General features: G+C 37.4%; 1 protein-coding gene across 1 annotated transcript in view; it reads right to left on the bottom strand.

Moving 5' to 3' along the window:
- Positions 1-6,807: 6,807 nt before the first annotated feature.
- The window catches only part of ST7L (suppression of tumorigenicity 7 like), a gene marked incomplete at both ends in the record, with an annotated part of 92,218 nt that continues 84,368 nt past the window's right edge, over positions 6,808-14,657 (bottom strand). The window contains one exon of the mRNA XM_080692577.1: positions 6,808-6,986. Within this exon, the coding sequence (XP_080548703.1) occupies positions 6,808-6,986 (179 nt within the window). The remainder of the gene's footprint in view (positions 6,987-14,657) is intronic.

Raw genomic sequence — 14,657 nt, forward strand, 5'->3', positions numbered from 1 at the left:
ATAATTGTATATCAACTCTCCTGGTTGGAATTTTTGTTTTTGTTTTTTGATACTAAGGATTGAACTCAGGCACATTATACCTTCAGGCTACAACTCCAGCCCTTTTGGTTTTTATTTTGAAATAGGGTCTCCCAAGTTGCTGAGACTGGCCTTTACCTGTGATCTTACTGTCTTAGCTTCCCAAGTACTGCAATTACAGAGTATGCCACTGAGCCTCTAGGATGATCTTTGCCCTGGAAAAAAGATGAGAATAGTAGACAAACCTTTCCCCCAAATTTTACTAACAATTCAGTAAAAGACCTTTAGCATTTCTATCTGCTTATTTTGAAAAATGTAATTTGGAAAAAAATTTAATTATTTTTAGGAAGGGACTGAAGAAACCCCAGTGAGACATTCTGTGGAGAGTTCCTTTGTTAGTGTAACATCTGACCTTCTATATCTTTGGAAATCATGCAACTTGGCTAATGTAGTCCTTAAAGAATTAATCAAGCAGACTCTAAGGCCTTAGTTACAGTGAAGCCAGCCAATTATGAGTTGCTTAGAAATTCATCATTGGCATGTCCAACCACATTTTCCCACATAAAGATTAGTAGAAATATGTGGAAACAAGGCCCATTCCCACCCCAGCGTAGCTACATGTGCTCAGTGAAACTCAACAAGGTCTTGCCTTGGTAAAAGAGATAATTTATATGGGATTCCTTTTTTATTTTTGTCTTTACCTTAACACCTTTTCTGCCAACATTGCAAAGACTGCCCTATTTAGTTAAAATCCAACTAGGAATTTCACATTCAAACACACTTCTCAATTCAAATGCCTGAATTCATCATTAAATTAGTGAAATCCCCAAAGACAATCTTTAATTGTTTTTACTTTTATAAAAATAACACTCTCCCAAGCCTTACTAAGAAGAAAACTTTTCTGCAAGAGAGAAATAAAAGGGAACTGAGTGGATGAAGACTGGTTTGCTAAAGAGTGGGCAGTACTATTCTTACATAAAGAAGCTCCTTTCAGATTCCAGTTCAGTTGGTTTGCTGGCTACCCTTACTTTGAACTCTCATATTTAACCCAGCAGGCTTCAAAGCAGGTAAGAAAATGACCTACCACTTAAAAGCAATTTTTCCTTTTTCAGGAATTCTGGCCTTGAAAAGTATTAGCTCTGATATCAGCACATTCCACATCTCCAGGGATTTAGGCTACTTTATCGTTGCTCTATGTCCAATGTCAGACCAGGTTCTCATCTCAGCCAAGAGAAAGATCAGGGGGAAAAAAACACCCTAACTTGCTAAAAATGAATTTCTTATTCTACATAGGTTTATATCACAAAAAAGAAAAGGCAATAAAACCACTAGCTTTCTAGTTCATTTCCTTTCACTGATCTAAATATGATGTAGTGAAAATTATTAAAAATTATTAATGCCCAGAAAAAAGCAAGTTTTAAAACAAATATGTTTTAAGAAATGAAAATTGAATTTTCTCTATCATGTAAACTAATACAAAAGACACTGGATGAGGAAGAGGCAATGGTAACAGTGAAAAAATCTGGAAAATTTTGAAAATTTTCTTAAATGGCTTTGCCTTACCAAGTAAGAGAATGAGTATATTTCAAATATACTTTGTTAGCCTGTCAAGTGGTGCATGCCTGTAATCTCAGGAACTTGGGAAGTTGAGGCAGGAAGAACACCAACTTTGAGGCCAGCCTGGGCAAGTGAGTGAGACTTAGCCTCAAAATAAAAAAGGATAGAAATGGACACAGTGGCAACGGTGCAAACCTGTAATTCCAGTAATTGGGAGGCTGAGATGGGAGGACTGTAGGTTTGAGGCTAGCACATGGTAACTTAAGGAGATCTTGCTTAAAAAAAAAAAAACAACAACATTTAGGAGTGTAGGTCAGTGGTAGAACACCCCTTGGGGTTCAATCTCCAGTACCAGAAAACACAACAGTAAAAAATCAAATATACTAGTTTATTTAGTCATCAAATATCTGACTTAACTGGGCATGGTGGTATGTGTTTATAATCCTAGAACTTGGGAGGCTGAGACAAGATCACAAGTTTAAGGCCAGCCTCACAAACTTAGCAAGACCCTGTCTCAAAATAAAAAATGAAAGTGTTTGATATGTAGCTTGGTGGTAGAATTGCCTTAAGTTTAACCACTCATACCACTCATACACATAAACACACACACAATATGAGTTCATTCAAAATACTTAGGCAACTAGCAATTTACCAATAGGTTCTATCTACAAGGCCATATGCCAGTGCCAGGAGCATGAAATATTTCTCCTCTTTCTGTGATTCATATACAGATAATGTACTAGAGGTATAGAACTAATAGTACTGTAGGATTTTTTTTTATACTGGGGTATGAACCTAGGGGCATTCTGCCTCCAAGCTCCACTTCAAGTCCATATATTGAGGCTATACCCTCAGCCCTATTTTATTTTTTATTTTGAAACAGGGTCTCATTAAGTTGATGAGAATCTCATGAGGCTGCGGAGGCTGGTCATGAACCTGTGATCCTCCTGTTTCAGCCTCTCAAGTACTGAGATTATAGAAATGTGCTATCATATTGGGCTTCTTATTTTGAAACAGGGTCTTGCTAAATTCCTGAGACTGGCCTCAAATCTACAGTCCTCCTGTTTTAGCCTCCCAAGTACTGGGATTACAGGTATGCACCACCATGCCTGGTTTGGTATTATTTTTTATTTAATTTATTTTTATGTGGATCACATTGAAAATGGCATACATTCAGACTGTGCTTGGTGCCCTCTCCTCCTCCCACTTCCTCTACCCCTTCTCAACAATGAGTGCCCAGGTTGACCATGCTACATTCATACTTTTACACATACTTGAATGTAGTTTCTCCGTTAATCAACCTCAGCCTTCTTCCCCTCCTACTCTTCCATTCTAGCTTTGCTGAGGTTTCCCCTCCAATGATACTCAACTAGCATTTATACTTTAGTTCCTATGGAAAGTGCATTCTGAGCTTAATATTAGGACATAACTCCTTCCAACAAGATGGAATAGGGTTTCCCACTATAGCCACTTTTAGTGACCATCATGGTAATGCTATAGGAAACAACAGCTAACACTCACCTAGTAAGTACTGTGGGCAGAGTTTAAATACATGGTATAGTTTAAGCTCATTTAACCCTTACCAAAAGTCATGCTGCAATTAAGGGTAGAAAATGTTAAGTAACTTACCTGTGTGTACAGAGCCAGTATGTATCACTGCTGGAATTTAAAGCCAAGTCGTGTAGCTCCAGAGCCTCAGTTCAGAAGCACTCTGCAGTGCTGCCCCTTCTCTGATAAGCTGGCACTATCTAAGTGTTCTGAATTCCTCAGATTGTGGGCAGAATTGGGGAAGGCTTCTCAACCTTTTAACTGTCCATAAGGGAAAACCTGGGATCTTGTTGAATGCAGACTGATTCAGGAGGTCTGCTATGATGCCTGAAGTTCTGCTTAGGGCACTGGACTTTTTTCCCCCAGTACTGGGAATGGAACCCGGGGGCATTTAACCTTCGAGCTACACCCCCTGCCCTATTTTTTATTCTTTATTTTGAACACTGAGTTGCAGAGGGCCTCACTAAGTAGCTGAGGCTGTCCACGAACTGCAATCCTCTGGTCTCAGCCTCCCGAATGCTGGGAATACAAGTGTGCGCCGCCACGCCCGGCTGGCACTGGGTTTTTAACAAACTCCTAGGTGCTTCTAGTACACAGACCGCATTTTATGAAATGATGAAGAAGTAGAATTTGAGCCTTTAGTTCCCTAGTTGTCTATCAAGGAATTTATATGCTATGTTCAGAACCTGGAGACTGCCCATACTGGAATCATTTTCTATTAACACTTCAATAGTTATCTTTGGAACTGTGCATGCCAAATATTGGTATGTAGGTAATATCAGTAAATGCTTAGCTTTTAGGAATTTAAAATGTATATGTAAAGGCCATGGGGATAAAATGTGGCTGTAAAAGTTCACCAACCACACAAATATAGTGACTAATTGCTTGTTTATTGTTCATTAACTAGAATCACAGTATATTAATAATTTTTGGCCTAAAAAAAGAAGCTTCTATTTTCAAATGTGTAATTCTCAATTCTCAGAATCTGCTAGAGGAGTGCTAAGGAACTCATGCTTTGTGATCTTAAAGCTCTTCTGGTGCTACTGGTGACCTCTTAGTAGAGGCAGTCACTGTGCACTCACAGTGATGGATAGAGCATACGACGTGTACACTCCACATCAATTTTAGCCAGTACCTCATAGAAATACATTAACAGTTGCTATGCATCTATTTCAGATTCTAGACTCCTTCTGCACTCTATTTTTCTTCTTCCACTCAACTACCCTGCTGGAAACTCCAACCTGTCTTTCCTACTGCTTGTCTCTTTTAAAAACAAAGTTGCACTTTTTTTTCCTCTAGCTGTTAAGTGGATCGGATTCCTTTTCTAGTCCTTTTTTCCCCCCATGATAGATTTCATGGTAAGGTCATTTCAGTTTGAGATACACACTTTCCCCAGTCAGCATGACTGCAAACAAGAGAGTTAAGAGTGTAATCAATCACTAATCTTCCTTTTTACACTACAAGGAAACAGAACAGTCGGTTTCCAAATGAAATATCTATACTCCCTGAACAACAGTGGAAAGCCATTCTTCTTGAGCTCCACCCAGAGTCAAATGCATACTCAGATTCCTAGGCCTACAGCCAGTGGCAACTTAACACATTCTGCAGTTGACCTTCAGGGAAGGAGGGAAACCAGTGCTCTCACCACTGGTGCCAGAGAAAGTCAACTGATCTCCAACGCACAAAACAAACTACTTTTATGGCAAGAAAAGAAACTGAGGAAACAGGAAGTTAGAAAGGAGCACAGAGCAAAAATATACTGCATACCTGTAATCCCAGCTACTTGGGATGCTAAGTGAATGCTTGGCAATTTAGTGAGATCCTGTCTTAAAATAAAACAAAAAATTGTGTGTGGTACTGGGGTGGAACCCAGGGGCTTTCCACCTCTGGGCTATACCCCAGCCCTATTTTATATTTTATTTGGAAACAGGGTCTCACTAAGTTGCTGAGAGCCTCACTAAGTAGCTGAGGCTGGCTTCGAACCTGTGCGATTCTCTTGTCTCAGCCTCCCAAGCATGGGGATTACAAGCGTGCACCACCATGCCTGGAAAAATAAAAAAAACTCTAGATTCAATCTCCAGTATTGCAGAAAAAAAAAAAAAATGAGGAAAAGAAAAGGAAAGCCAGGCGTGGTGGTACACACTTGTAATCCCAGTAATTGGAAGGTTGAGACAGAAAGATCCAGGTTTGTAGCCAGCCTCAGCTACTTAGTGAGGATCCAGTGAGGCCTCTTGCAATTTAGTGAGACCCTGTTTCAAAATGAAGAATAAAATTTGGGCGTGGTGGCGCACGCTTATAATCCCAGCATTTGGGAGGCTGAGACAGGAGGATCGTGGTTTGAGGACAGGCGCAGCCACTACTTAGTGGGCCCATTGCAACTCAGTGAGATCCTATTTCAAAATAGAGAATAAAAAATCAGGCTGGGGGGTATAGCTCGGAGATATAATGCCCCTAGATTCCCAGTACTGCAAAAAGAAAAAAAAAAAAAGATAAAAAATTGGGCTAGGGGTGTAACTCGGAAACAGAATGCCCCTGGGTTCAAACCTCAGCACCACAAAACAACAAAAGCAAAAAAATAACATTATATTACCAAGTAAGGACTAGTTTTTCTATAGTTCTAAGTGCGCTTATATTTGGAACATAATGAACCACTAACTAGTAAAAATGCAAAGATGTACAAGAAAGATCCATATTTTAAAAAATTTACAGATTTAAAGGGAAATATTTTTGGAAATTTTACTTTGAGCCAGTGACATTAATCAGCAAATTTATGCAGAAGAATAAATAGTCATGGGATACCTTCTTTAATATATATCAGTCTTCAAGTACATCCTGGGTCAGGGAATGGGGAAGTAGTTCAAAACTAGAGGGTAAAAATGAAATAAACTAAACTAAATGAACTAAAGGGTATTAATGAAAATAAAAGCCTATACATGGTTCTATACCCAGGACTGGGGCAGGTCAGTAAGAACATGCAGACACAAAACCTGGGAGAACCTTAGAGTACAGATGTACATTCTGTCCCCAGGGCAAAAGTCACACTCACCTACTTATATTCCATCCTAGCTGCACTCTTAAAGTTCAGAAAATGCTTACAACTAATATTTTCGTTTGAATTGAAAAATCAAAAGGCTTGTTTACAAAATAGGAAAATTTAAGCCAGGTGTGATGGCATACACCTATAATCTTAGTACTTGGGAAGCTGAGACAGGAGGATTGCAGGTTCAGGGACAGTCTCGGCAACTTAGTGAGACCCTGTTTCAAAAAAATAAAATAAAAAATAAAACAAGACTGGAGGTGTGGCTTAGAGGTAGAAGACCCTAGGGTTTAATCCCTAGTATCTCAAACACACACACACACACACACACACACACACACACAGGAAAAAAATTTAAATGCCAAAGAAGATGCACTAATGATCAAAAATAGTTGGATTATTCTTTAGTTAGTAATGAATGCTGTTTTCCCCAAAAGTTATTTACAATGACCAGTTTTATAATGTTATAACATTGTATTCTTTGAAGTTTTAAGCAGCACAAGAACAGCTCTCATCACCAGAAACTTATATTTGACATATTTATGGAAGTAACATTACAAATCAATTCCTGTCATTTACTGTAACAAATATCTTCCACCACTCATCTGGGTTAGTACAAACAGACCAGAGATGGTTTCTTGTGTGTTTTACAAATACTCTACACAAGTCCTTGAGATCATACTTACAGCTTTAGCAAAAACACCCATGATTTCAGGAAATTGGTGTGTGAGAAGGGCTATCATTGCTGTAGAAGAACATAGTCCTGCTGTAAAATGGATGAAAAAAGGAAGCTCCTTCTTTGGATAGACAGAAACGTGATGAAAGGCTGTAAGTGAGAAAAAAACAGAAATTAATTTTATTTCAGAATACTGTATAAACTAGTCTTAATATTTTCAAATTAAACCTAAAAATTTAAAAACTAAAGGAAACATTAAGAAAAACAAAAATAAGAAGCCTCTGTCCAAGCAAGGTAGAAGAAATTTACCCATTATTTATTCTAGTATGAACAGCATATGCACATAGCCAGATGACTGTACTGGGGTTTGGGAACAGGATGGTATAGTGGGAAAGATCATTGATTACAAAGTCATGCTGAGGTGGTTTTGAAAAAGAGCTTTGTCACTTATTAGCTGTAATATTGAATGAGTTGCTAAATCCTGTATAAGTTGCTATGGAGATGTTATGATGAACACCATTAAGTACTTAATAAATGTGAGTTGTTATTCATTCTTGTTTCTCTAAAAGCTTGTTTCTCTAAAAGACTAGTATAGAGATAAATAGACAGACATGTCATGGGAGATTTACCAGAACCACTGGTTAATAATTTTACCTAGCTATTAATACATTCTATATATGACAATTCGCTGAGCACTGTAAAAATTGAATAAGAAAGCCAGGCATGGTGGTACACACCTATAATCCCAGTAATTGGGAGGCTGAAACAAGATTGCAAGTTTGAGTCCAGTGTGCAATAATTTAGTGAGACTCTGTTTAAAAATAAAAAATAAAAAATAAAAAGTAAAAAATAATAAAAGGGGTTGGAGTGTACCACAGTGGTAGAACCTCCTGGGTTCAATCCCCAGTATAGAGGTTGGGCATGGTGGCACACGCTTGTAATCCCAGCATTCGGGAGGCAGAGACCGGAGGATCCCAGTTCACGGACAGCCTCAGCTACTTAGCAAGGCCCTTCTCAACAGAGACCATGTTTCAAAAATAAAAATAGAGCCAGGCGTGGTGGCGCATGCTTGTAATCCCAGCATTCGAGAGGCTGAGACCTGGAGGATCGCAGTTCGTGGACAGCCTCAGCTACTTAGTGAGGCCCTCTGCAACTCAGTGAGACCCGGTTTCAAAATAAAGAATAAGAAATAGGGCAGGGGGTGTAGCTCAGAGGTCAAGTGCCTCTGGGTTCCATCCCCAGACCTGAAAAAAAAAAAAAAAAAAAAAGAAGAAAAAAAAAAAAAAGAAAAAAAGGACTAAAAATTAGGGCTGGGGGTGTAGCTCGGAGGTACAATGCCCTGGGTTCTATCCCTTGAATCAATCAATCAATCAATAAAAATTGAGATTCCTCAATCCCCAGTATAAAACACACACACACACACACACACACACACACACACACACACACACAAACACAGCCAAAGTCTTAGGATTATGGTCATAAATGAATTCCTTGCCACACTTACATGCTCAAGTATTTTTCTAGTGATTGTAAATATCACTACCAATTATATTTAAGTATTTTTTAAATTTAAAATGTGAAGATACTAGATAATAATAGTGCCTGTGGTGCTCAGTCAATTTCTGTTAAGCTGACAGATATCCTGGGACTTCATTAGCCCAGGAAGTTAACTGCTGAGGCCTCGACACTAACCCAGGAATTCCTGATATAATATCCTGCATTAGTAAAGGATGACTAATTCAGTGCTAAACCAAGGTCAGCTATAAATTTCACTTTTTAAACAAAATGATTAACAGAGAGAAGATTACACCTAAGTTTCCTTCAGTAGGTACAATACTTTTATGTATCTTATATTTAGAAAGTCTATATCAAAATCCAGACTCATTTAAAAAATCCAGAGCTATGTTTAAAGTAAAATCACAATGGGCGTAAATTTTTTAAAAGTTAGAACTGTAGAAAACTGTAGACAACATTGTGCTTTCAGCACCCAAAGTAGCAGCAATTCCTTTTGCCCTATCCCTCAACCAGGAGAAACCAACTTCTTCCAACAAATCAAGAGAAACAAGCCTGGTATTTCAGAGGCAGGAAATAAGACAGCAAAGTTAATGATATTACCTAAATTGTACAGCATTATATGGTTTGTATGTGCTCATTTGATTTTTTTTCAATTACCATAAGAGACAGTCTTATTCCCATTTTCTAAGGCAGAAAACTGCATAGCTTTAGTAGGAAAATTTCCCAAAATATGAGATTTTTATATTGTAGGAGAAATCTAATTATTTCTTTTTGGATTACTTTCTGGAGATTCATTTGTCAGTCAATGTTTGGCTAATATATCAATATAATGGATGACTGACTAGTACAGAAACACTCCCTTGGAACTAAAGTTCAAATTTCATCACTGGCTCGCAGAGAAAAATTTATCAGAAAGCATAAAAGACAACTAAATAGCTATGTGAACTAGGGGAAGAGTTCAAGTCTGAAATTATGAGGTCCATAGGCAAATTCCAGAATGCTATAAGTCATACCAGGATCGAAGGAGAATTAACAAAAACATTAAACACTCCTGAGTATTAGAACTCTACATTATTAAAAATTTGTTCATGCTACCATGAAGACAGTAAAAAAAAAAGGACTCTAAGAATGTATACTATAATCAAACATCCTCCAGCACAGCTCTCTACTCCTAATCTCTTGCAGTTTGCGCCCTATGTGGAATTAGAATGAAGGCTTGTCAAAAAAATACACTGTCTCGTTTTGTCGTTTATGATTCAACATGAAAATAACTCATTTTTTCAGCCGGGTGTGGGGGTGCACACTTGTAATCCCAGCTCTTGGGAGGCTGAGACTGGAGGATTGCATGGGTTTGAAGCCAGCCTCAGCTACTTAGTGAGGCTCTCAGCAACTTAGTGAGACCCTGTTTCCAAATAAAATATAAAATAGGTCTGGGAGTATAGCCCGGAGGTAGAAAGCCTCTGGGTTCCATTTCCAGGACCACAAAACAAACAAACAAACAAAAACAAACAAACAAACAAAAACCTCATTTTTTCACATTAATGTGTAAAGTTGGCCTTCTATTAAACAGACCTTGTAATAACTTATAAGGGAGTTATTAGTCTACATGTATTAGTCTAATGTAATATACCCTTATATATTATTTCATAAAGATCTATTCCTTGTTCCTTTTAAAATGGAACAAAACACCGGGCGTGGTGGCGCACGCTTGTAATCCCCGCGCTTGGGAGGCAGAGACAGGAGGATCGCGCAGGTTCGAAGCCAGCCACGCGCACTAGCTTAGGAGACCCTGTTTCCAAATAAAAATGTAAAAATAGTAGCCCGGAGGTAGAAGGGCTTCCAGGAACCCCAGTACCACACACACAAAAAAAATAAATAAAATGGAACAAAACAAAACCAAATATTACTACCCCCATCCTAGGAAGGAAGATGAAATTGCTTTCACTAATGACCTCCTAATTGCCAAAAGCCAATAGTTCTTAGTAATCGCCTAACCTAGTGTCTCAGCTACTTCTCCTCATTTAGAAAGTTCTTTCTGCTTCTGGTCTCTAGGACATCTTGTCCTGACTCTTGTTCTCTTCCTCTGACTGCTCCTTTATTCATCTTCAACTATTTTGCTGCCATTGATTCCTTAGACATTTTCTACCCTGCCCTTGGTTCACTTCTCACATTCCAGTTTCCTTTCGTGATCCTGTTTGTGCCTATGACTTATTTTTCTACCTAGAAAAGAACAACTCCTTAGTTTCCTTTGTGAGATATAGTGAGAAAGCAGTATCAGAACCCCTGACAATTTTATTTACACAATCATAGCTAATTGGACCAGAAATGAACACTTAGACAAATCTGATTCTCTCTCCTAGAAGTTTTAGAAGTAGGATTGAAATATTACTCATTCTGCATTGTTTGCCTGAACTGATGACATGTAAACACAGAGTTATTGGGGCATCAAGTAAGCCACCTGAATGTCTATGAAGGAAAAGCCAAACTGAAATTAAAAAAAAAAAAAAAAGGGACACAAGAATAAAGCAGACATATTGAGAGAAGCAGAAATGAAAATCATGCAAGCCATGTGTGGTAGTGCACACTTGTAATCCCAGTACTTTGGAGGCTGAGATGGGAGCACTGCAGGTTTGAGGCCAGCCTCAGCAACTTGTGAGGCACTCTGCAATTTAGTGAGACCATTTCACAATAAAGACAGAATGCCCCTGGGCTCAATCCCCAGTACCACCGGGGGGGGGGGGGGGGGAAATACAAAAAAGAAAGGGGAGAGACTTTGATAAATCCTAATGGCCATCTAGTTCCTGGTCATCATCTTTTACTGGGTTCAAATATAATTGTTTGCTTTTGGGTTCTTTGAAAACCTGGTGTTCTTTCAACAAATTCCCGTTTTGCTAAAGTTAGTTTAAAATGGCTCTCTATTACTTATAAACAAAGCATGCTTCCATCATTCATTATGTACATATTATATAAATGTCCTTTATCACGTACAAATTGTATTTATAAGTATTTTTCAGACCCATATATCAATTAGATACAAAAATAATTATGCATGTGTTAAATTGATTATATAATAAAATATTTAAATATATATGTATGTGTATATAAATAAATGAGAGATTATACAAACAATAAAGTCAAAGCTTCAAGTTGTTTTCCTCACCTCTATTCCCATACCTGCTTGCCTGCTATATAGAACAGACTTGCTATTCTCCAAGTCATTCAAGTCAGAAAATTAAGACTCATCCTCCTGGAGAGAGGCTCTCCCTTCTTGAGTTTCCTTACAATCTATTCTATACACATAGCAATTTAAAAAAAATTTTTTATTGGTTCATTGTAGTACACATAGCAATTCACACACTGTCTATCAGTCTTCCTATTAACAGAGCAGTCTAGAAGGTCAGAATAGGGCAAGGAAGAAAAGGTACTAGTATGTAACATTTTTGTTTGGTACTTGCCAGGAATTCTTATAAATAAGAAGTTAAATGAATGACTAATTCAAGCAATATCTATCTATCTATCTATCTATCTATCTATCTATCTATCTATCTATTTTGTAGTACTGGGGATGGAACCAGGGGCATTCTACCTCTGAGCTACACCCCAGCCCTGTTTTTCATTCTTTATTTTGAAACAGAGTCTTACTGAGTTGCAAAGAGCCTCACTAAGTAGCTGAGGGTGTCTGAAATCTGAAATTCTCCTATCCCAGCCTCCCAAATGCTGGGATTACAAACATGTGCCACTACAACCGACTCTATTTATTTATTTATGTTTATTTTTATTTTTGTGGGACTGAACACAGGGGTATTCTACCTCTGAGCTACACCCTAGCCTTATTTTAATTTGAAAGCACAGTCTTGTTAAGATGCTGAGGACCTTGCTAAATTGCTGAGGTTGGCCTTGAACCTCCTGACTCAGCCTCCCAAACACTGGAATTATGGTCATGTGCCAACTCACCCAGCTCAAGCAATATTTATTCAACATGAGTTCTTATGGTGAACATTACAGAGATACAGGGACAGTAAAGAGAATCCTGGCCTTCAAAGAGCATATATTCTAAAAGGGGAGATTAAGAATTGTACTATGCAATTTGAGAGTTCTATGAAAAAAGAAATTCATCTCAGCAGATGATGGGAAATATATAACCCCAGGAGAGAAATAACAGCATATTTTATTTGCCATAACCTTTCTTCTAGAATTTTCATCTGTCTGAACTTTTAACTTGTTAAATTTGCTGACTGAAAAACTACAACTTTACTTCCGAGACTTCAGTTCTAACAGCTTAATATTATAAAATCTGTGGCACAGGTTTACATCATATAAGGAAACATGGTGGTAGTGTTCAACCTTCAGCATGCTTACTTATCAGTTAAATCATAGAAAAGTTAAACAAGCCAGATGAGATGGCACACCTTATAATCCTAGAGACTTGGCAGGCTGAATCAGGAGGATTGCAAATTTGAGGCCAGCCTGTGCAATTTAGCAAGACCCTGTCCCCCCCCCAAAAAAATAAAAATAAAAATAAAGGGCTGGGGGTATAGCTCAGTAATAAGAATATCCCAAGTTCAACTGCCAGTACCACTGCAAAAAAAAAAAAAAAAAGGAAAAAGGAAAAGTTAAACAGAAATTTAGTGGTTCACAGAAAAAAAGGAATGAATAGATAAGGTAACTTAAGACAAAAATTTAGACTATTCTTTTGAAAGTTCTATATTCCTGAAGGCAGAGACCAGACTGAAACATTGAGCAATCATAGACCTACACATTTCTGGTTCTTTTCCTAACTCTTTAACTGTTCTTCAAATAGGGAAGTGTAGCCCCTACTAAATTGTGTTTTGTAAAGATTGTTCTGGGGCTGGGAATGTAGCTCAGTGGATATCTAGAATGCACAAGGTTCTGGGCTCAATTCCCATTACTGCAAACAAATAAACAAAGACTATTTTGGCTGTTTTGGATCTTTTAGTTTTCTTTCCTTTTCTTTCTTTCTTTTTTTTTTTAGGTATACAAAAAATGTTCCTTTATTTTTTTTTTTAGGTGAAACTAGCATACATTTATTTATTTTTCAGAAAAAATCTATCCTAATATGGAATATGGACTCTAGATACCCATAACGATCTCGAAAAAGAACAAAGCTAGAAGATGTATATTTTCTGATTTCAAACCTTATAACGTTACAATAATTGAAACAGTGTAGTACTGTTCTAAAGGCAGATATATAGACCATTGGAGTTAAATAAAAGCCTAGAGATAAATTCTTCCATATATTGTGAAGTTATTTTTGACAAGGTTTCCACGAACATTTGATGGAGGAAATAATAATCTTTTAACTAAATATTGTTGAAAAATAATAATTACATGAAAAAGAATAAAATTGGACCCATACCTAACACCATATACAAACATTAACTCAAAATAGATAAAAGACCTAAATATAAATCTTAAGACTATAAACATTTAGAAGAAAATCTGGGTCATAAAACCTCACAACATGAAATTGGCAGTGATTTCTTGAATATGATTGCAATGGTACAGGCAACAGAAGGGTAAATAAACTCCCTAAAAATAAAAAAATATTGTATATCCAAAGACAATGTAAACAGAGTTAAAAGTTACTGATAGAATGGGATAAAATATTTCCAAATGCTATATCTGAAGGTATATTAATATTCCAACTAGAAATCCTAAAAATGAGCAACAATAAAAGCAAGCAATACAATTTAGAAATAGGTAAAAGACTAACATAAATAATGAATCTCCAAAGATAACCAATCTTAGTTGTCTGTTGGATGGAAAATCTTGTTTCTCTGGTTCTGGTGTGTGTTACCTATTTCTTCTTTGTAGTTAATCTCTTTGAGTATTTTCTCTAGCGCTGGTTTTGAAGACATACATTCCTTCAGTTTCTGTTTGTCATGAAAGCTTCTTATTTCCCCATCTAATTTGATAGAAAGTTTTGCTGGGTAGGAAATTTTTTGGTTGGAAGTTGTTTTCTTTCAGAGTTTGGAATATGTTACTCCAAGCCCTTCTGGCTCTCATGACTTGGTTTGGGAAGTCTGGAGTGATTCTAATTGGTTTGCCTCTGAATGTCACTTGGCCCTTTGCTTTTGTTGCCTTTAAGATTCTCTGCTTGGCTTCCACATTGGTCATTTTGACAATTAAGTGGCATGGGGATCCTCTTCTCCGATCCTGTCTAAAGGGAGTTCTATAAGTTTCCTGGACCTGTGTATCAACCTCTTGCTCTACGTTTGGAAAATTTTCTGCTATTACTTCCTTAAAGAGATTGTTGATCCCTTTGGTTTTACTTTCTTTTCC

The sequence above is a fragment of the Muscardinus avellanarius genome (assembly GCF_963383645.1).
Source record: "Muscardinus avellanarius genome assembly, chromosome: 3".
Classification (NCBI taxonomy): Eukaryota; Metazoa; Chordata; class Mammalia; order Rodentia; family Gliridae; genus Muscardinus; species Muscardinus avellanarius.